Raw genomic sequence first — 22,360 nt, 5'->3', positions numbered from 1 at the left:
TCTAACGAAATGCAGAAACAGATTCCATCCATAAGCGCAGCATCCTCACTAATCTCCCCACGGGGGAGAAGAGCTGTGTATGGAGTCCCTACAATAGATAGGTGTTCTAGACTTGCCTTGCCCACTGTCTTTTGCGAGGCAGGTATTAACTCCCCTGCACAGAGATGAAGGGATGGACCCTCTTTCTCCTCTGACATGCTAACGGTCCTTGTTTAGCCAGTTCCAGACTCAGGAAGGTACTATGAACTGCTCATGTCCTTCGGGGCTGGGACATTTCCTAGCCTTCTGTTGGTCCAGCATAGACCAGAGGGGTCAGTGTGGTCCAGAGGGGACCGTGGAACACCAAGAGCTGCTGCAATGCAAGGGTCAGGAATGTGGCTCTGGCACCCAGTCTCAGCCCCTGTAGGAAGTCGGCCAGCCCCGGGCTGGGGACAGGAAGTGACCATGCATGCACTTACCCACAGAAACCTCCCTAGGACTCTCCCTAACTATTGGGGCGAAGGGGTTCCAGTGTGGCAGCTTTTTAAGTGCCCTTTGGGGCCCCCTGCCACATGCATGTTCCTGTTTATGTCACTTTCCTGATTCACAGACAACTAGCTATGAGCCAGAGCTGCCCACACAGGGATGCTGAGACAGGGCCAGCTCGGTACCACGAGGGCACCTGGTCCTGAAAGGACATTGCATGTGGCTCTCTTTTCCGTAGGTTCTCAACAGGAGGTGCGTGGAAGCCGCAGTGATGACAGGCCTGGCACTGAACTGCCACATAAATAAGAAGTCCTTGTTCGACAGGAAACACTACTTCTATGCAGACCTCCCTGTAAGTATGCTTTGTGGTCACCCCCAGAACCTTCAGAGCTGGGCCAGCCCTGCCTGGGGGCATCAGAGGGAGGGAGCAGGGCTATGCCTCTGCTGTTTCGGCCTCTCTCAGCAGGAAGCACTGCCCGGCCCTGATGAAGGCAGGTGCCCCCTGATGCTCACCAGATTGCATGCAATTGTCCTGATTGCTGTGGCCTTGCTTAGTCTCATGCTTCTGGTAGCTCGCTCATAATTGAATGGGGACTCAAGAAACCAGTGTTGTTAGGCTCAGCCCAGCTGTGAAGGCCAGTGCTAATTGTCTGTTAGGACAAAGGCAAAGCCTGTGGCTGATGGGCGGTTACTGCCCACTGTTAGTCTGTAGACACTGTAAGAGTCTCTCGTTAAAGCCAGAGTCCTCTGTAAGAAAGCTATCTGCTCCAGAGACATTTCTGTCATCTCCCAAGGTGCAAGTAAATGGACAGTAGTAAGCAGAAACATGAACCTGAAACAGGCACGAACAGCAGTAATTGGTTGAGCAGGAGGCTCAATATTTGCCTGCTTTTTTCTTAAAACTAGAAATGTTTTTCTTTAAGAGGTATCGGGGTGAATGAGAGACAGTTTTTCATAATATTAAGCTGGAACAAAACTGAAATGTTGAATGGGTTTCCCAAAATAATGTGTCATTTGATCTGAGCTTCTAACAGTAAGACTCTCCTTTAGATTTAGAAAAACACTAGCCATAGCGTCGCCTCTCTTCATTTTCCTTGAACTAAAGATGGAAGGGAGCTGATTTTTAGTAGGTAAGGGCAGGAACAAATGAAAACAACACAAGTAGGACCCTGATTCTCCAGTCGGGGTGTCTTTCCCACTCCAGCTGCTAGCCTTTCAGCAAGTTCTGCTCTGGAGGTTGAAAAGAATTAAACTTTTTTTCTTTACCTCTTGTTATTTTTCCTGTGTTATGGATCAACCCAGGGCCTTGTGTGTGGTAGGAAAGTACTGTACCGCTGAGCCCCATTCCCAGTTCCCATTTCTTTTATCCTTTAAGAGTGATGACCAGTTGGGTTAAGGTAGGAGCATTACCAATGTGACAGAAATGAGATGTTTTGATTATTTATGGCCCTCTGTTCTGACATATGTAACTCAGATAATCTGCAACTGGTATTGCCAGATATTACATGGGATGTCTTTATACTAAAAAAAAAGTATGTGTTTGCTTATCGGAAATTTAAATTAACAAGGTATCCAGTATTTTATCTGGCAGTGCTCTTCAAAGTTCATGAGGTATGACTGAAAAATACAGTCAGTGTTTGAATTTAAAAACACATTTCAGCAAAAGATACAGTGCCGTTAATCCTTCTCAAAGTACTGACCTCTGCTTCGAACACACTTATCCTGTGGTTCTTTCTTGCCACTTTCGGAAGCAGTGCTGAGGTCCTCACGAGTGTCTTTAGTTGCTCTGTCATGGCTGCCATGATGTCCTTCACCGATTCAAAACATTTACCTTTCACATCATTTTGACTTTGGGAAAGAGCTAAAAGCCACGGAGGGCCAGACACAGTGGATAAGGTAGAGGAGGACACGTCGTGATGCTTTTGTGAGCCTACTTTTCTATTGGGTGACACTTAGCAGCCACATTCACCATATTATGATCACACTCCGTAAGGACAGTCACAAAAGAAGACTTTGAGAACTTCAGAAAGTGGTAAGAAAGATGGGATAGGTGTATTGAAAGTGACAGGGAATACTCTGAGGGGAATTTATGGCATGGTATCTTACTGTAATGTAATATATTTTGTAAAACAAAGAAAGAAAACATTCACCATATAGTCTGATCACACTGCGTAGTTTGGCAGATCGAGGCTTTCCCTCTCAGTGTAGAGAATGGGTTAGCCTCCTGGAGGTCTCAGGGTCTGTCCCAAGGTACCGTCAGCATCTCCTGGGACCTTGTCAGAAATCTAATGCTCAGGCGCGCCCCCCACTCCCCACCTACTGGATTAGGACTCCTTGAGGGCATCGAGCTCGCTGCTTGACAGGCTCACTGGCATTTCTGATGGAGCAAAGCTAATACACTGCTGATTGGCCTAATGATGAGGAATCCAGTTTGGTGCCAGAGTGTCTGGGCTAGCGTGCTGCTGCGGAGATTCTAGGTCTGTGCGTGACTCTGGACAAGGCCTGGCCCCCTGTGCTTGCCCTCCTTCCCTTAGCTGTTGTGTAATTACACTAGTGTGCCATAGCGGGAAGCATGTCTCGGCCCTGAGCAGACGCAGACCTAACCTTTGTCCTCCATTCTTGTCCAAGTCTCTGCATTAACCTGCTGTGCTTAATGTGTGCTGACGCATACGTGCATTTGAAAGCAATTCTTTCCACTTAGGAGGTACAGAGCCACCAATGTGCTGGCACCCAGTGTAAGTGTCAGGGCAGTTTCTGGCCAGAATAGCAGGGAAGTTGGGTCAGTGAGGGCAGCCGGCACAACAGGCTGAAAGAGAAGAACCAAACCCACGTAACCACGCTGGTGACTGCTGGCTGCCGCGGTGTTGGAGGAGATGAGCAAAGCCCGTAGCCAATGCTTCCTAATAAGGCGGCCCTGTCAGGGGCCCAGTAATGAGATGAAAGCACGGGCTAATGAGCTCAACGAAAACAGTAAGTTCTCCTCCTGGGGGCTCCTGACACTGAGATTGTCATTCTCAAAAATGGCACTTTTGTAAGGAAGATGGGATTTATGTTGTAATTGTCTCATTAGTGGGGGTGAAGGACTTGGGGAAAGTAAGGGGGTGATGGGAGGAGCCAGAAGCAATGTCTTTAAATTATGGCAGTGTTGCGTAAGCTAATCATTCTTGTATTCTTGCCGTGTTGTTTTTGTTTCAAGTAAGCCTCTAGTTGTGTGCCACTGAAAGGAATCATACACTGAAACCCAGTTTCTGGTGATGGGCCCATGACTGTAACTCTGTGTGCTTGCATGCAGGCGGGGTACCAGATCACCCAGCAGAGGCTTCCGATAGCTGTCCGAGGAAGCTTGACATATGGAGTCTTTGTGGGGAATAAGCGGAGTCACATGGCCACCAAGACAGTGAGGATCAAGCAGATCCAGTTGGAGCAAGACAGTGGCAAAAGCCTGCACGACGACCTGAGATCCCAGACACTCATTGACTTGAACAGGGCGGGTAGGCTTGGAATATTTTCATTGCTTCTCCTTCTTGCCCCTCTAATCCTTGGATTTTAGGCACCTCTCTTCCTTTCTAGAGTTTTCCCAAACCAAAGTCTTACAGGAGGAGCTCAAAATATCTGTTAGTATTGGCAGAGCCAAGGAGAGTATGCGACCTGAACCGGGATCACTGCCGAGCTGGCCAGTGATTCACCCTTCAGACCAGACTTAGCCACCAGTCATGAACCCCATAGCTGTCTACCCTTAAACAGACAGTAAAACAAGTGAACCAAAGTTAAGAATCAGAAAGTGGAGGGAAGTAGAGAAATGATGTCAAGGCTAGAACAGCTTTGAGAGTCCTTCAGTAATGCAGGGTTTTACTAAGGTTTTTACCTGCTGGTGACACTGGTGAGACCCAGTCAGCTGACTCTGCCTCTTCCTGGCAGGAGTCGGCCTCTTGGAAATGGTCCTAGAGCCTGACCTGTCCTGTGGAGAAGAGGCAGCCACAGTCGTCAGGGAGCTGCAGCTGATACTTCAAGCCCTGGGCACCAGCAAGGCAAACATGGCAGGTAGGGGCCCGAGGAGTGGCCTCCCATGGTCCCTGCTTCCTGTCTGCTTCCTCGGTCTCTTTGCACCTGAATTTTACTCTCTGGCATCTTCTATATTGAAGCTGTTTACATCTGTTTTCATCCATTTCTGCTCCCGCTCACTTGCTTCTTTTTGGTTTTTAGAATTTTCATTGGCCTCTTTTCTGAGCCCCAGACCAAATATAAACAGGAGTGCAGCAACACTGAGCCTACAAATGTGAGTCAGAGGACTAGATGCTTCTCTAGCTTCTTACCTCAAAACTGTGGGGATTCAAAACATGCTCAGAGTAATGTATTTGAACACTTGAATCTTCCTCAGAAAGAAGACACGGTTCTTCAAGAATAATTCTTACCTTTTGAGTCCTCTATAACATAGCTAGATGCTATTTTGGGGAAATCTGTTTCTTTCTTTTGTAGAATTTTCCTCTATGAAATGTGAACTATCCTAATTTGGCTATTACCTGTATCAAGTTATCATACATACCTCATAAATTTGTACAGTTAAAATGATAAATAAAAATGGAATTTTCATCCATGTGCAGCTGAAGCCAAAGTATATTGGCTCTAAGCCAAGATTATGGTAACAAAAATTTCATCCTTAGATCGGATCTTAAATTCAGTAGATACAAAGTGGGAAACTCAAAACCAAAGAAACACTTGTACTCTTGGGACCCAAGCAGATTAAGCCTTTTAAATATTTCTACATTGTATGTAGAATCATGAGCTTGGTCAAGTTGTGTCTTCATGGCTTTGCTTCCTTGGTTCCTGCCCAGGGCTCTTTTGTCTTCAAGTCCCCTAAAAGCTAATCTCCCCCGTGATCTGTCTGTACTTTCTGTTCTCCCAGGCTTTTTAAACATTTCCGTCATCTTCACAGAATCTAGGTTCTGAATTTACGGTTTTGTGGTTGGTGGCACATACTGGGCAGAGGTCACTGTGCATGCCCAGCAAGCCCCGCAGATGAAGGTGGTCATCTTCCTGCCAGCTTACAGTGCTGCAGACACCCCTTAGCATGTCACATGGTGAATTTTCATGTTACAGAGAGAATTCTGAATTGGTTGTGCCATATTCCTCACGTAGAATGTGTTACAAGCCACAGATTATAACATGAAAGCCCTGGTGCAAGTCGAATGTGAAGACAGTACTTGCTTGTTTTCTGTTTTCTTCTTTAAAGACTGAAAAGATGCCGCCGTGTGAGTGTGAGCGGCACGAAGGTTAGCTGCCTACAGGTTTCCTTCATAGAAATGAGACTGGGAGCGAGAGAATTCTCCATTTTTCATTTCTCACTTATGCTGCTTTTTATGCACAGAACGTAAATGAAATATGGACAGGTTGACGGTTATCCTTTAATGCCCTAAGCATTGATCCTCTATCGCTTTAAAAGTTTTTATTATTCCATTCTTATTCAGAATCACTGTGATTCCTGCATACCCTGTGGAATAATAAACAAGCCACCTGTTAGCTGAGACATAGTCCCATCTGGGTCCTTACCAAGAGATAAACCATAATGGCAAGAACTCATGAGTCAGTGACAGCTGAGAGTGCTCATTAAATCTCATTTGTTGTGACACTTTTTGTTTCTTTTAAACACAAATCCAGCAGCTTTGCTTCCAGCACAGCAGCCAAGCGGCTCTGGCGGTTGTGTGATGCTGGGGGAGTTGTGGACCGCCTGGGGTCTGCAGGAGTTGGCCTCTCAGTGCTGTTTGTGTTTATCAGCCCGACTCCATTGCTTGTTCTTTCCAGCACTACAAGGCCACTGCATTGGCACTGGAGGTCGCAGCCTGGGAGCCAGGGTAACCCTAAAGAGTGGCAGTGAGTTCTAGTGGAGTGAAGCATAAATTGGCCTCGGCTGCAGTTTGTTGAGTTTCCAGTAGATTTGCTGATGTACATGGACTTGGAACCTGAGTTCCCCCCTCAGAGAATGGCATTTGCCACTGAGGCCCTCAGAGCAGCGTTAGCTGAACGTAGGCAGAAGGAGGCCTAGTAAGCTTCAGTAGTGATCCCCGTGAATCAGAGCCTGAATATGTGCTTGTCAGTTCACCGAGCATTTTTAAAAACTGCTTTATCATCTCAAACATGACGGCATCCCTGAGAAACAGATGGCATCCTACCTGACGTACAGGTGTGGAAGCTGAGGCTCAGGCCTGCTGACTTATTTGCTCCAGGCTCACAGAGGCACCTGAGCTGGGATTTGAGGCGAGGCGTGTCTGACTGCAGGTACACTTTCTTTAGGCAAGAAAGTGCTCCCTCAAGTTATTGCCACTCCTAGTCACCTGCCTGGGGTGGGGGACGGGAGTCAGCGCAGTCAGGGTGCCTGGGACTCCAAGGTCACAGACAGCAGATGGGATCCCATCCTGCAACTTCCAGGAGTGGAAACCTGGGAAGATTATTCGGTTTCTCTGACCCTAACTTTTCCACACTTGTAAAAGAAGGCCCTAGATAATTGTGTGTGGAAAGAGAAAAGGAGAAACCAGAAAGCAAAGGAAATCTTCAGAGAGACCAGGCAGAGCTGGGGCAACTGAATGAAAGGCGTGACTCTGGGCAAGAAAGTTTAGGATTCAATTCTGGAAATGCTAAGTTTGACTATTCCAGAGATACCTAGTGGCTTTGTCATTAAAGCTGTATTGTAGGTAATAGATGTAATAATGTATATAGGACAGCACAGGGCCTGGCAGAGAGCCTGTGCTGCGTAAATGCTTTTATTAACAGTAGTAAGAAGGATGGGATTGCTTTTGTGGCATCACCACTCATTTGGATGAATAAGCTTAGAGAAACATGTTCAGAAACATTTGGTCACTTTCAGCTCGAGCTATAAGCTGAGGTAGAACACTTACCTGGCATGTGTAAGATACTGTGAGATCCCACCCCCCGCACTGCAACAAAACAAAACAAAGTTGTTTGTTGTTGTTTTTTTTTTTTAACTAAGTTTTGGAGAATATTTAGGAGCCAGAATGATATAGTTCAACAGATCTTTTTACTAAAGACTTGGGCTCCTGCTATTCGCAGAAACAGTTTTCTGTCTCATTGTGTTTCTGCTGTGTGAATGTCTTTCAGAAGAAAATACGTAGCTGCACCCTATCACAGCACTCAGTGGTATAGCGTTCAGGTTTTGTTGCTAGAAGTCTCAGCTTCCCAGAATACAGAAACTGAGCTGGGGAGCATCTCGTGAGGTGGTTGCGGGCCTCCCTCAGTGGCGCAGAGCACGTGGAAGCAGACCTGACTCGCAAGGCTTTCATGCACTTGAAGCAATTTAACTTAATTTGTTTAAAAGGTATTTTGTCTTCACTGGGCAGAGTGTCTTTTGTTAATGTTTGATTCTATATTTGAATCCAGGCTAGCGAACTTTCTTTCAACACCGCAGGGTACTAAATGATTCCTCTCAGGCATTTATGCAGTGTGGTTTCTGTGGAAGGGACTAACATTCTTGCTTTTATCACTCTTCCAAATTAGAATCCTAAATTGTGAGAGATGGCTTCCTTTTTAAAAGCAGGTGAGTAATTCAGGGTTCCCTGTGTTCAAAAAAAAAAGTCTTCCAAATACGGAGATTGGACTGAGCAGAGCTCAGCATACCACGAGTTTTCCTCTGAGTTTAATGGGCCTGCCACATGATCCCTACTGCAGTTTAGCCCCTGTTTAGATAGAAATTTAGAATTTATCAGGAACCCACCACGAGCTGGAAACCAGTCAGCTGACTCCTCGCCCAGGAATATACCAGCATGTTGGCATCTGTCCTTAACCAAGGTTTCGTTTTTGAACCAGCACCACTCACCAGACTCAGCTCCGGGTTCTGAGAAACCTTATTCCTGCCTCCCAGAGCTTGAGAAAGACTAATTCATTACCAAATACACACCAGTAGTTTCAGTGATTAAGGAAATACATGAGCTGGCGTGATACAGAATCACCCGGGAAATGACAGTGTTGCTTTTTTTAAGGCCCCTGAGAAGCAGTGGCATTTAGGTAAGATGTGAAGAGCTATCTAAGGTCCAGCCAGCACTGAGCCAGGAGATGAGTGTCCAGAGGACAGCTGAGGCAGAGAGCCCGAGCTGAAGAAAAGCTCAGTGTGCACTCTGAAGGGACTACAGTGAAAGGGCACTGCAGACGACATGTGAGGAGCTGTGGTGTCAGAGAAAACTGTGGAGGTAAGCAAGTGACAGATTACAGGCAGTGCCGGGAAGGTTAGCCTTAGCCCAGGTGCTGTGGACAATCGCTGCAAAGGCCTTACACACGGGAACAATGCGGTCCACTGATGTTTTAGGAGGCCCCTCTGCAGGCTTGTGGAAAGTGGGTTTCAGAAGGGAAAGAAGCGTGGAAACCATATGGGAGGTGCTTGCCAGTAGTTCAGGTGGAAGATGACACTTCCATCTGCACTTCCATCTGGTGGCTGGGGTGATGGAGACATGGGTAAATTCGAGACGATTTGTAGGGATAAGAGGGTTTGTAGCAGGCCAGTGTGGAAATCAGAGACAAGAAAGTCAGAATACCTCAGGGAAGTTTGAGGAGCTAGGTGGTGGTATACAGCACAAGTCAAAGCTAAAGGCAAGAATAAAGGACCATGCAAGGCACAGTTTTGGAAACTGAAATGCTGCAGCAGCCTACTGTGAGCTCAGAGGAGAGGCCTGGGCTGAGGAGAGAAATTTCAGTGTCAGAAGCTGTGGTGGGTTGACAAGTACTGGTCAATTTATTACACCCAGCTGAACTGAGTTGGTGTGGTGCTGCTGGTTGTGGGAGGCCCATCCCCAGCTGTTGCCAGCATAAAAGGGAGAACTGAAGGGGAAGATAGTGCTGTTGGTTCTCCTGGAGAAGCTTGTTGAGCTGGCTTTCCTGAAATGAACTCAGCTGTTATCATCACAGAAGCTTGGGACCTCACTATCACTGAAGATGGCTGTGGTTCTCTTTGGCAGAGCACTGGTCCTTGTGTGTCAATTCCTGGCTCTGGTGCAGATCCTTCAGCCTACTGGCACAGATCCTTCACCCCACTGGCATAGACTTTCTAGCTTCCACCACTGACCTTTGGGCCTTCCCAGTACAGATCCTTGATACAGATTTGCATGAGACGTTGTGGGCTTTGGGCCTCCCACTGGACTCAGAGGACATTACTGTGGATTCTAGGCCCTCACTTGAATTCTTTGGGTCTCCAGTGTATGAACAGATCTCCTACACTCTTTAGCATTTGACTTTTTTGGGTGACTTATAAAGCAATCCCTGTAAATTATGTGTCCTGTATTAGATCCTTTCCCTTTAAGCCCTGTCTACAACAGGAGCACATAGATTGTAAGGTTGTATTTAAAACCATGTACCCCTAAAGAGAGAGCAAGAGAAGAGGGTCTTGAGTTTGGATAGAAAAGATGGCCCTAGAAAATGAAATGGAAGAGAATCCAGGAAGAAACCCAAGAGGTGGTAGCTGAGGTAGAAAGATGGGAAGGATGAGTGGACGTGTCACCTGCCATTGTGTCCTGCACCTGTCAGTTTGGCAGTCAGGAGGTTGCTGGTGCCTCTGGCTGGGGCATTGTCAGGTGGGGACAGGACCCAGGCTGATAGGGGCTTAGGAGTGTATGGGAGGTGAAGTCAGGGTTACAATATGCACCACAGACACAGCTTGTTTTGAGAAGATTTGCTGAGAAGGAAAGCAGAAAAACAACAGCTGGATGACTGATGGGATGCGAGCCGGGCTCAGGGGAATAGGTGTTTCAGCTTTTGTTTGTTTTCTTAATGAGAAACCCTGTTGCTCCTGATGACTGATGCAGGGGAAGGCTGAGAGAGGCAGCAGTGTCAGTGAAAGACCGTGAGGGTGTTGAAAACCGGGGTCCCTCACGGGGCCTCCCATTATAGCCTAGAGATGAGCTTGCGTCAGCGCAGACTGCTTGCCTGTGCCCCATCCTGTGGGGCCTTCAGGGGTGGTGGGTAGGAGAAGAGGGCCGGTCACACTGGTGAGGAGAACACTGCTCCCCAGACTGGGAGGCGGGCCAGTGGGAAAATGTGGGCCGTGCCTGCAGGTCAGGATGTGGTGGCAGCTGGGGCTGTGAAAGCCACATGGGCAGGTGGGAGTCGAGGCAGCTGTGGGGACTGGACAGTGGCCCTGTGTGCTGACAGGAGGCTATGGGCCCTCACTTGGGCCCGGTACTGTCAGACCTGGGGTGAGGCTGGAGCAGTGACCTGGGAGAGGAGGTGACAGATCTGGGGCTTAGAAAGGGAAGACTTGATCTATGCACACATTTGACTCAGAAGACAGAGTGGGAAGCGACCCAGGGTTCCCAAACTAGGGGACATCTTGTGACTCAGAAACATGTACTTTGTTCAAAGAGTGATCTAAAATGAGAGGCCACAGAGTATTTGTAAAAATGTTGAGAAGTCAGCACCAGGGATAATGGAGCTGAAAGGTGTCTCAGGCCATCAGACAGCTGAGCAGTCCCCTGTGTCTGAGGTGTGACAGAAAGGCCACCACGGCCCTGCGGGCAAGCCTGGCTCGGCATGGGGGAACGACAGAGAACCCGTGCCAAGTGGCGGCTTTTCTTGGCATGGAATTTATTTGAACTTTATTACTTTAATATGATTTCATTGTAGAATCTTAGAAAATGAATTGATTTGGCCCATCACAACACTCAGGTTTGATGGATTACTTTTTAATTTAAAAGAGGAGGAACCTACATAGAAAAATAAAATCCAGCGCTTAGTCCTCACATTCCATAAGTGAAATTTGAGAGCAGAGAAATCTGAGCTTTACTTTAGAAGGTGTGAAATGTGATTATTTCTTATCTTCCCCTGCTATTTGTCTTGAGATTTTTGCCTCTTCTTTTCCTTGGAAGCCTTAAATCCTCTCCACAAATTCCCCTGCTCCCTTCAGGGTTGTGGCTTCTGATCTGCAGAGGCTTTCAGGGGCTGGGACTGTCCCAGCCCTGGGTCCCTGCTTCTGGTCTCCTGGCATAGCCCAGCCCCCACTGTTGGGCAAGATGGGGGAGTTGCATGGTGGGAGAGGACGAGATGACTGCAGACAGGACCTGGAGGGAGGAGCAGAGGAAGAGCCCAGGTTTCAGCTCTCTCCCTTGAGCCAAAATTCTCAAGGACGGTCTATAAATCTCCTGGAATCGGGTTAGAATCACCTTCCACTGGAGAGCTCTGGAGGCTTTCCATCATTCCCGAGTCTCCCCAAAGCATTACCTGGTTTTGATACTTTGTAAAAAAATTCAGAATAAAACTGCAGAGTAAATCTCCACCTTAAAGGTATTGTTCTTCCTTAGCACAAAAGAAAGTGAATTCAGCTGCTGTATCTGGAACCCTTCTCCTGTATGTGCACGTGTGCACATAAGTGTACCCACACACACGTCAGCACGGGAGAACACCCCTCACCTGCCCCAGGGCCCTGGCTGCTCCCCAGGACAGGCGCCTTCCTTCCCTGAAGTCGGGAGGGTTTGTTCGCCTGACCGTGCTGCCTCGAGGATTCCTCCGCGCCATCTCCTTTCTCTCCCGCAGAGGGCCAGCTGAGAGTGGATGCAAACATCTCCGTGCATCAGCCTGGGGAGCCACTTGGTATCCGAACCGAGGTGAAGAATCTCAACAGCATCAGGTTCTTGGCCAGAGCCATAGGTGAGTGTCTGCTGTTATTCCTCCTGCTCTGTCTGTCTGTCCTCACTTGTGGGTGACAGGCCTCCCCAAGCGCAGTGGCTTATGTGGTAACCGCTTTGGTTTTCGTGCTTCTGAGGCCAGAGTGGTTCTGCTTTTGCTGCTGCCGTTGCTGCCTCTGCCCGCTCCCGCAGCTGTAGGAAACTGACAGGTCAGCAGGCATGGGGTCACATCTGATCATGTTCACATGTGCTCCTGTCCCTGAGGCTCCCCTGCCCGTGTTCACATGTGCTCCTGTCCCTGAGGCTTCCCTGCCCGTGCGGTCCTTCCCCATTACCCGACTCCCCAGGCTTGCTTGTCAGCAGTGAGCGCATCCAGGAGAAAAGAGACGGAAGCCACAGCTGCCTGTGTGCTTGTCTGCTGCTCTCACACTGTCACCTCCAGCTCCTCCTACTCAAAGCAGATGGAGTTCAAAGCAACTTGAGTTCAAAGCAGACCCAAGGGGAGAAAAAATAAACTCGGCTCTTCATGGGAGGATTCACAAAATATTGTATCTGTTTTGTCATATGCCGCATTATTACAAAGTCAAGTTTGTTCAGCTCATGGCTTAACTCTCTGAAGCTGTATTTGTTTTAGATGGGCCGGAGAGTGGCCTAACGTTTCTCTGCTTTGCATTCCTTTCAGCTAATGGATTGCATGTGCCCATGCAGTCAGAATCCGACTGACTGGAACCCCGTGTGTTCATAGGTGACAAATACATAATTAAAATAGAACAGGTTAGCCATAGAAGCTAATGACACTGTCCTTCTGGGGTCATCTTAGGTCTAAAAAAATTTTTAAAAAAAACCAAAGATATCAGAGAGAAAGGAGGAGGAGGCAGGGATGGAGTTTAAAGGGCATCCCTTCAAGAGTGTGCAAGACTGGACAGCTGAATGTACTACCAGAATACCACTGTAGTTGAAATGTTTAGTAGTTTCTGGGTCTTGCCAAGAAAAGTGCTGGAAGAAATACAGAAAAGGTGATTCTAGTCTGATTTAAAACCTAATTTTCCTGTGCCCAAAATGACCAACCTCAGTGAAGACACGTGGAATCTACAGATGTCCAGGAAAACGCGGTAAAATGGTTCTGGAGACAATTTCTGGGAAGAGAAGGGAAAGCAAATGTTCCTGTAGGAGGATTCCTCTGTCTAGAAGGCAGTGCAGTGTGTGCTTCTGAAACCATGTTGTGACTCAGGAATTCGTGTGGCGGCCCAGGAGTGTGGGGGGAATCTGGGAACAGCCGAGTGAGAGTTTCGCGTCCCCTAAGACATGGGAGGACCCATCGTGCTAAAATACAGTGGTAACCTATGAAAAGTCTGAACGGCAGACTCTAAGCAGGTTTATCTGCAGTTAGGTTTGGGCATCCCTAATGTGCTTTTGTCCCATGAAGTTCCCTTTGGAGCAACAGGCAGAATCCTGCCTGAGGCGTAACTCAGCCTGGGGCAACCCGAGCTTCGCCATCTCGGGGTTAATTCTCCAAGCTTGTATTTTCCCACCACCTTTTTTCCCTGGGTTGGACCTTGTTGACATCCTCTCAGTCAGAGCTCTGGAGTGGGGGAGCGGTGAGCCAAAGTGGACATATTTGACGCTACTGCTGCATAGCAGTTTAGATCAAAGAATCTGGATTTGAGCAAGGGAAGATGGTGCCTGGCAGAGTGAAGAGTTAAGGGGAAGGTTCATTTTCATCGAAGAGCTTAGCTGTATATAAGACATGTGTGTGGGCACTCTCTCTACACATCCACACTTCATATGTAATTTCGGGGGGTAGCAGAGCCTCTCATAGCCCCTCCACAGATGCCAGGGTAAGAGTCCCTGCTGGCACCAACCCCTGATCTGCAGGCATCAGACCCACATCCAGGTCCCTGCCTTGTGTCTGCCAAGTTGTGTCTCGTGGACTGGGTTGCTTAATCTCTCCCAACCTGTGCTTTCTCAAAAAAGCATGGGGCCATTTCCAGTGTCACTGTTCTGTGATGGCAGTGAGAAGAAAATGCAGCACACAAGGGAAGGGTTATTATACACAAGCTTCTTGATTATGCTTTGACTTTAAGGTTGAGAAAGGTTTCTAATTATTGCCTGAGTTGATTAAAGGTATAATCAAAATATGATCCTAAATTATTGTGTTTCTTATAGACCATGAAATTCAGAGACAAATCAGTGAACTCGAGAGTGGAGGTGTAATTTTGAATGAGACGCGCTCATTTGATCACAGGCTGGGGTGAGTCTGCCTTCATAAGCACCTTGAATACAGTGGTGGGCACGAGACTGCTGGGCTTAGCTGTGGGCCAGCACTGTGGCCTGAAGGCTCCTTAGCTTCTCCGCACTTGGCTTTCATTAGCAAGCACATGGGGATATAATGCACCCTCTTCTGCTCCTGAGAGAGCTGAACTGACCCAGACTTAACTCGGCAGTGCTTGGTTGTAGGCCTAGACCTCCCTTACTCCCGGCTTCCCTGCCTTATAAAAAGAATTGTACTTTCACATAATCTGGAAGACCTATACCAGCCTAAAACTAGAGGTAGACAGAGCGAAAATCTGGTTGGTCAGTTTAGATCTAGCTCTGAGCCTGATGTTTGGACTCATTTCTGAGGTTTTTATTCCTTCAACAGAGTATCACTGAAAGTTCCACAGGATACAGGCCTGAGCTGCCTGGAGGCCAGAGACTTGGTGGAGCTGTAACTCGGTGGTAGAGCACTTGCCTGGCACCTGTGAGCCCTGGGTTCCATCTCCAGCCACAAAAGCTTTTTTTTTTTTTAAATTGTGGAAACAGTGAAGTGATTTCTTTATCACTGATGGAAGGCTAAAGAAATTGAATTTTCCTGTGAGCCTTGCTGGTAGGGGAAACCCTTTTAATTGGCTTTCCATTTTTGTGACAGTTACTGTAATGACACACTAAGAGAAAAACTTCGTTTGGCCTCACACCCGGTATCAGCATTTGCAGCCTGGGGTTGCTCGGCTCTGTCGACTTGGGCCTGTGATGTACTTGTTGGCAGGGAAGCGGGAGGGAGCAGGTTCCCACAGTTCCTTTCAAGGGCGCCTCCCTCCAGCCCTGCCTGGTGAAGTTACATCTGCCAGTGGCACCAAGCTGGGAGCCACCCCCAGCACCCCTTCTCTGCCTGTCGAGTGGCCAGGACCGTGAGGAGTGTCTGCTCAGCATTTTCTTCTCTGTTACAGGTGCACCGTGCCAATGAGGGACAAGGAAGGAAAACAAGACTACAGGTGATCACCTCTCCTGTCACGTGTCATTCCCTCTCGTGGAGTGTGGGCATATGTCAGATCCATTCAAAGAGCATGATGGTCCTGGAGACCTCCTGGGAATGGCTCTTTATTCTTACATGATGGAGATCTGAGACTTTGTGTTCAGCGTGTGTACTGGGATTATTGTTAGCCCCAGAATCCCTTGTTTGCTGGGATTCGATGCTTGCAGGCACCTGTTCACTTGCTTCTGTGTCAGAGTTATGGCTGAACTAAGAGAATGCCAGCTGAGGTTGGCACCCTGGCCTCTCCTGTTCTTACCTTCAGCAAATTCCACACTGCACAGAAGTGTCTTGAGAGGAGATGAAAACTGTGTACATGCATGTAAATGGCAGTCCCCTTCGGACCTCAGGTGATGCTGTTTCATTGACAAAATAAGTAGGTTGGAATTAATAGAGGACCTGTGAAGAAAGCCATTAGTAAAGATGGGCTTGAGATAAATTGAACCTCTCGCCTTTTCCATTGAGTTGAGCAGTTGCAAAGATGGAAGCTCAGAGCAGCGAAGTTGTTGAGTGAGCCCGCCTTTCCTGGCACAGTGCAGGAGCTGTTGTGCGCTGTTGCTGGCAGGAAGGAGCACACATAGCCCTCACCCCAAGGCTCCTGTCATGTCTGCGTCATAGTCAGGGTTCATTACTGCACACTCCTGCTCTTCAGTGTCGCTCCCAGCTGTATTATACTGCTTTCTCATGGAGCATTGTTACAGTTTGTGTCTAGATGTCCTCCTAAAGCCTCATCCAGCCTTAGATGAGACCATTTCCGAGGTGGCTGGATCTAGAGTGTGTGACTGATTCATGGTGCAGTGCTGGGGTTATGGGTGTGTGATTGCCATATCAGCCCACTCACTGGATCGGCACTGCCCTAATCCTGGCAGCCTAGACAGAGTATAAAAGGGACAGAAAGAGGTTGCTCTTGTTGCTCTGCTACCTTTTCCCACCATGGCTGTTTCTGGGAGCCTCTGTGAGGCCTGTCTGCCTTGGAGCCAGCTGACTATGAACTGGAACCTCTACAAGCTGTGACGTAAATAAACCTTTCCTCCTTTAATTTTGGGTATCAGGTATTTTGTCTCTCAGCAAGAAGAAAAGTGCCTAAGACAAGCATGAAGTTTGCCTTTTAATTCAGCCAGTAGCTTCTGCTCTACCCTTGTAGTTGGTAGTTTCAGGAAGCCTCCCTTTGCTTTCCTCTGGTTGGAAGCCAGACTGCTTCACCACTGAGGTTGGCAGTGTGCTGATGAGTTGCTTACTTCCTAGTCTGTTACCTTCGAATCACTATTTGTTCTTCATTATCCTGCTTTTACAGAGGCCGCTTGACAATTATGGGCAGAGAGAAGATGTTGCTGCCGGGATAGAAGAGAGCAGGGCCGTGTTTCATAAGATATATGCCATGGTGTGGCTTCTGTGTATATTTCTTAAAGTCTTTATCCTCACAGCAGCTTCAGATTTACAGCAGAATTGAGTGGGAAAGTCTTGCTCTGCTCACAGCCTCGCTTGCTAACATCTCACGTTCGTGCGGTCTCTGTTAGAGATGAACTGGTACTGATAGCTCATTATTCACTGAAGGCTGTGGTCCATGTTAGGCTTCACCCTTCATACTGTCCATTCTGCAGGTTTTGACAGATGCATAATCACACATACACAGGATGACAGTGTCACCCAGGATTGTTTCACTGCCCTAAAAATGTCCCGTGCCCCACCTACTCACCCTCTCACCCCATTTCCACATTATATTTAGGCAAAATCTGTACATGCCTGTGCTTCTCAAGAAGGAAAGTTTGAGTTTTTTTCTTTGACTGTTTGTTACACAAACACTGCAAAAAGTAAGAATTAAAAACAAAGTCACTTTTCTTCCTACTACATAAGTTGTCCTCATTTGGTCCTCCTGTTTCCGTCCTTTCTTTGTTCATGATTATAAGTCGCAGAGTGGTTTTAGGCCTGCTGATACCCATGCACTCACCACTGCTGTACAGGCATGCGAGTGGCAGATTTGGTGACTAGGACACTCTGCGAGCACTGTATCACAGACCTTCCTGGGAAATGGGAAATCGATGCAGTGGGACCTGTGGAAACATTTGTAAGTGACATGGCATCTAAGCCAGAAACAGTCACATCAGAGGCAGCCTTGTGATTCTGATTAATTCAGGTCCCATTCCCTCTCTGCCTAGGTTTATGCCAGAGCCCAACCTGCCCCCCCTGGTGCTGTACGACACCGCCTCCTTGCCTGTAGGAGTCGAACCCCAGCAAGTGATCAACATCGACCAGATCCGAGACACACTGCCTGAGCTGCCCAGGGTGACCCGGGAGCGGCTGGTCCGGGAGTATGGGATGCTGCCGGAGCACAGCTTCACGCTGCTGGTGGGTACCGTGCGGAAGGAGCAGCGGCTCAGCAAGCGGGACTCTCCGGGGGCCCTGGGTTGGAGGAGGGCAGCTGTCTCCCTGAGGCCCAAGGGGCATCCCTGAAGGACGAGCCCCAGTGGCCCTCAGTCTGCATCGCAGTACAGGCTTCTCAGCCTCGCCTTAGCCAGTTCTCTAGCATAGGAACCAGCAGCTGTACACAGTGGCCTTGCAGACTTGAAGTCTGTGATGGATGTTACGGATGAGTGTTTTCCCATGGGTCTATACAGGACAAAAGAAAATTGACGTATAGGGTGTCCAGGCATCCAACAGCGTCAAACTGTGACAGGGCCTGGCAGGTTCTCGTTTTATCGCTGTGGAAGTGAACACCCACTGCACACAGTGCTGAAAACTGGCTGATGCATCTGAGCTTCAGGGATACAGGATGCCTCTGACCAGGCTGGTCGAGAACTTGACCCCCTGGAATCTGCTTAGGGATTTTCTGTCCTATTTGATGCTGGGCTTTGTGGGCTTCTTGGTCATCACAGTACTAAAGTGGTGCCACATCTTTGAGGGCAGTGTTTTGTCACAGTTGTCATCGTCTTGTCTGTGAAAGGAGGAAGTGGAAAGCTTGTAGCCATCGCTGTCCAGGAGTAGGGACAGGCTACAGTCACTTTTGGAGCAGCAGAATCTGGAGAAACAGGTTTTGCTTTTTATGTGACCAGTGATAACCGCCCAGGGCTGCCAGATATATGCATATTTGTCTGTAACACACTTTTGTATCCACAGCCTGGCAGTTTACGGTAAGGTCCCCAGCTTTCTGGGCTGAGGTGTGATTCTCAGGGAGAACCCAGGGCGCCTCGGGTGAAAACTCCCCTTGTACGACCAGCAGTGGTTAGGCGCACTCTGTGGTTTTGTAATACTTTTGATAGACTTGGTTGCCACCCCTGTGGGCTGCCAGCATGTCTCATTGGTGCACTGGCTCTGTTGCTGGATCTTAATGAAGTTCTTGTGCATCTTTCCCAGTGTCTCAAAGGCAGCCCCAGTTCTGTCACTCAGCACAGATGAGCACTTTGGTGTTTTTAACACCAGCTCCGTGAGCACAGGGACCTGGCATTCAGCATCCCAGGCCTCTGACCCTGTTGCCAGGTTTGGCAAAACAAACCTGCATTTCAGTCTTCCATTCCTTTCCTCCCAGCTTCACCACCTGAATCCCCAGCCCCTTGTAGTGAGTGCAAACCCTGCATCTCATGATTGTTTACTGCCTGGCGAAGATGGGAAGCCGGGACAGTCACCCAGCCTCAGTGGCTCACTGCTTTGCATTCGGCCCTGAGCTGGCCGCGGTGAGCCAGGCCTGTGAGGCGGCGTGCATGCGATGAGCCAAGGTTTCTTGGCCTTTTCTTTCCAAAGCAAAGCTGTGACTTGGAGTAGACACTGCTAACTTTGACATTCAGAATCCTTCTTACACAGGAGAAGGGAAATGACCATTTCAGATCTCTCGCAAGAACATGGCCATTTCCGTTCAAGGCTGTTGCATTGTCTGAAAATGCTGCGCCTTCGGGGAACATCTCTGAGAGTGTCACACCCTGGGCGGTGAGGGGCACACTATGGCTGGTGTCCCTGTCCTCATTCACATGTCCTTTGTGGAGTTAAAACCTAACTGGCTTTGAGCAGGTGTTTCCTAAATGGTGGTAAACAAGCGAATCTGTGTTTTATAGCTGAAGAAAATCTACCTTTGACTGTGTTGTGCAGCCTCCCCTGTGTCGCAGATACCGAGGCAGAGATGGTTTTTTGTTTTTAAGATTTTCTCATTGCCGTTGCCTCCCTAGAGTTAGCTTACCAGCCCCGGGGCAGGTGGTTGCAGGGATGGGAGGGGAGCCCAGAGGAGGTAGCAGTTGACTCCACAGGGATAACAAGAAAGCACTTGAACAAAGAGATGATGTTTTTAAGCTTAAAAAAACACTCTTTGCTACCTTAAATGCATGTCTCTTTTTATAGGTTACACATAATATATTAGGTAATTAGTTTTTTAAAAAATGGACTGGTGCTTGAAATTTCCAAGATAAATGAGGCTAGAACAAGATAGGAACGGACAGAGAATGATTCAGACACATTGCTTTCCCGAAATGAGGCAGCCTGAGCCCTTTATGATGCCGTAATCATTGGAAGCAGAGTTACTCATAACGTTCCCGGCAATGGTATGTTCATGTTTTTCCCTGCCTTCATCAGAAACACAACAGATTGCTGAGAAGGGCAGATGCACAAATCTAATGAACCATCTTTCAATTTAGAGAGTGCCCAGGAGTATTCATTAAATAAATAGCAGCCGTGGAGGTGTGCTTTGCAGGGTCTTTGCTCCTGCTCCCCGCCTTCGGATTGCCTGTTTAATTAAGCCGTGCACACAGGCCTTGCCCACAAACAGCGAAACTTCACAGTGGAGCTCACCTCGTTCTGGACATTGTGTCATGCAGTAAGCAGTGAATCGTGTATCGTTAGTGTGATCTTTGACATTTCAGGAACTCTTCATCCTTAGTGTCAGGTACATAGCAGGCCCCGGGCGGCTGGGTGGAGAGCCCAGTGGATGGAATACTGGGGTGGCGCACAGGGAGGTCCCGGGAGCAGTAGTGGTCCTTGTAAAAGACTTCCATTTCCAAAGGCCCCATGCGGAAGCCGCCTTTCGGCAGCCAGCAGATCCTGGGTGACACATCTCACCTTCCTACGCTAGGTGAAAAGCCCTGGATGGCTACTTCTGTTGCATCACATCCACCGCCCCTGCAGGTAACTTGGTTTGTCTGATTGCTGCATTTTGGACTGGTTTCATTAGGACAGTGAATCACATCTGCAGTCTGATTTTCTTTCTTAGACCTTCCTGAGAATCCCCTCCTGAAAGAAAACCTGAAGTTTGTGTTTCGGTTTTATTTTTTGGCTACTGGGGAGTGAATTTCAGGGCTTGTGTGTGCCCAGCGGATGCTGTACCACTGAGCTACCTTCCCAGCCTGTTTAATTTTTCAGACAGGAACTCGCTAAGTTACGCATGCTGGCCTCAAACTTACGTTGCTCCTGCCTCAGCCTCCAAAGGGCCGGGATTGCAGGCATGGCAAAAAAAAAAAAAAAACATAAACCAAACAACAACAGCAAAAAACCCATATTGCTCTTTTGTTTTGTTTTGTTTTTTAGTCATATAAATATCTTGCCCCATCTAAGACTTTAACCTATTTAACTCATCTTTCTTTGCTGTCTAATGTCAAATTGCCTTGCTTTCTGACCTCATTTGTAAAGATGAAGGAAAAGGACTGTGGAAGCTGAAATGCAGGTGTTAGGATTTTAAAAGAGGAGACAGATCCTGACAGCACAGGGAGCCCACCTCTGGGTTGGGAGTGTTTACTGGAATGATCAGTGTCATGCATGTGTATATTTTTCTTAGCAAAATCATTGCAGGCTAATTTCCATGAGGACATCTCTTCCTAAACTCTGATGTCTTATTTCATTCAGAGACTAAAAAGAGTTATAGTCATTGTTTAAGCAGCGCATTCCAAAGGCTTCTGGCTCCCGGCATGCTCTGCGTGTCACATATACCCTCAGCCCCCTGTGGTGATGGTGGTGTTAGCGGGTGAACCCAATGCCTTTGTACTGAACTACTTATCCAGGCTGGTTTTATTTTTTAGTTTCTCTCAGTCTCTAAATTTCCCAGGCTAGGCTCAAGCTGGTGATCCTTCTGCCTCGGCCAGAGTCCTGGGATGGCAGGCGTGTGCCACTGTCCATGCCCAGTACACTCACCACTTCTAGAGTATCCTTGTGATAGTCCTGGAATTGCTGTCTCCCCATTTTCCATGTGAGGAGATGTAATCTCTTGGATTAAAGAACCCTCCCTCACCTGTGCTGAACCAGGTTCCCCCACTCTGACTTCAGGGACCCTAAACTCTGTTGCCTGGCTGCATGTGTAACGGGCTGCCATGCCAAATGAAATGATGTTTTTAGTTAATGACTGCTGAGATCTCTCTTGTTTCATTAAGTAGAAAGTGGTTTTTACTTTTGCTTCTTTTAATCCTGTATATAGTCCCACAAATGTTTTGTGAAGCATAGTCACAGAATACAGGTTCATTACAAATTTTTGACCACTTCTGTTGATTTTTGATAGTGCCAGACTGCCCTGTAGATTACTGTCCTTGAGGCAGGAGCGTAGAAAACCCCAGCCTGGCCCAGGGAGGCGGCAGGGAAACAAACCTGGGAGCCCCCTTGTCGGCACTCACACCTCCGGGAGCGCGCTGGTCCCCAGGCACAGCCTGCTGCGCTACCTGAGCAACTCCATTTTCTCTGGCCGGCCAGTTCTTTCCCATTGAAAGTCATAATCCTTCCTTTCCCACATCGGAGAAAAGGTTAAGTTGTCTTCAAGGGACAGAGAAACAGAAAAGCTATCCTGACCACTGTCAGTTGTTAAATGGATTATTTTTCAACAGTCTTTCTTGAGCTAGAAATGGCCAAGTTTGCTTCCTCGATGAATTGCGTAGAAAACAATTTCCTGTGATAAATATCTGCATATCCCATATGCAGCGCCACTTTAAAGCCAAGAGTCTGAAATAGCATCTGAAGCTGTATTGACGGGTTACCTAGACTTGCCAAGGTGCAGAGTACTACAGTCACCTTCTAACTGATGTTGAAGGAAAAT

The 22,360-nt window shown here is 47.9% G+C and overlaps 1 protein-coding gene across 2 annotated transcripts in view; it reads left to right on the top strand.

Moving 5' to 3' along the window:
* Positions 1 to 22,360, top strand: part of Gatb (glutamyl-tRNA amidotransferase subunit B) — an 86,290-nt gene that overhangs the window by 36,022 nt on the left and 27,908 nt on the right. For both annotated transcript variants that reach the window (XM_003476810.5, XM_063260845.1), the window contains exons 3-9: positions 704 to 817; positions 3,758 to 3,956; positions 4,384 to 4,506; positions 11,989 to 12,102; positions 14,247 to 14,331; positions 15,287 to 15,331; positions 17,526 to 17,715. In XM_003476810.5, coding sequence (XP_003476858.2) covers positions 704 to 817; positions 3,758 to 3,956; positions 4,384 to 4,506; positions 11,989 to 12,102; positions 14,247 to 14,331; positions 15,287 to 15,331; positions 17,526 to 17,715 — 870 coding nt within the window. The remainder of the gene's footprint in view (positions 1 to 703; positions 818 to 3,757; positions 3,957 to 4,383; positions 4,507 to 11,988; positions 12,103 to 14,246; positions 14,332 to 15,286; positions 15,332 to 17,525; positions 17,716 to 22,360) is intronic.

Source organism: Cavia porcellus, unplaced genomic scaffold (genome assembly GCF_034190915.1).
Source record: "Cavia porcellus strain 051 isolate PalLab524CR breed Dunkin Hartley unplaced genomic scaffold, mCavPor4.1 scaffold_14, whole genome shotgun sequence".
Taxonomy (NCBI): domain Eukaryota; kingdom Metazoa; phylum Chordata; class Mammalia; order Rodentia; family Caviidae; genus Cavia; species Cavia porcellus.
Note: the sequence above shows the minus strand (reverse complement) of the source record. Positions and strands in the feature narration are given on the sequence as shown.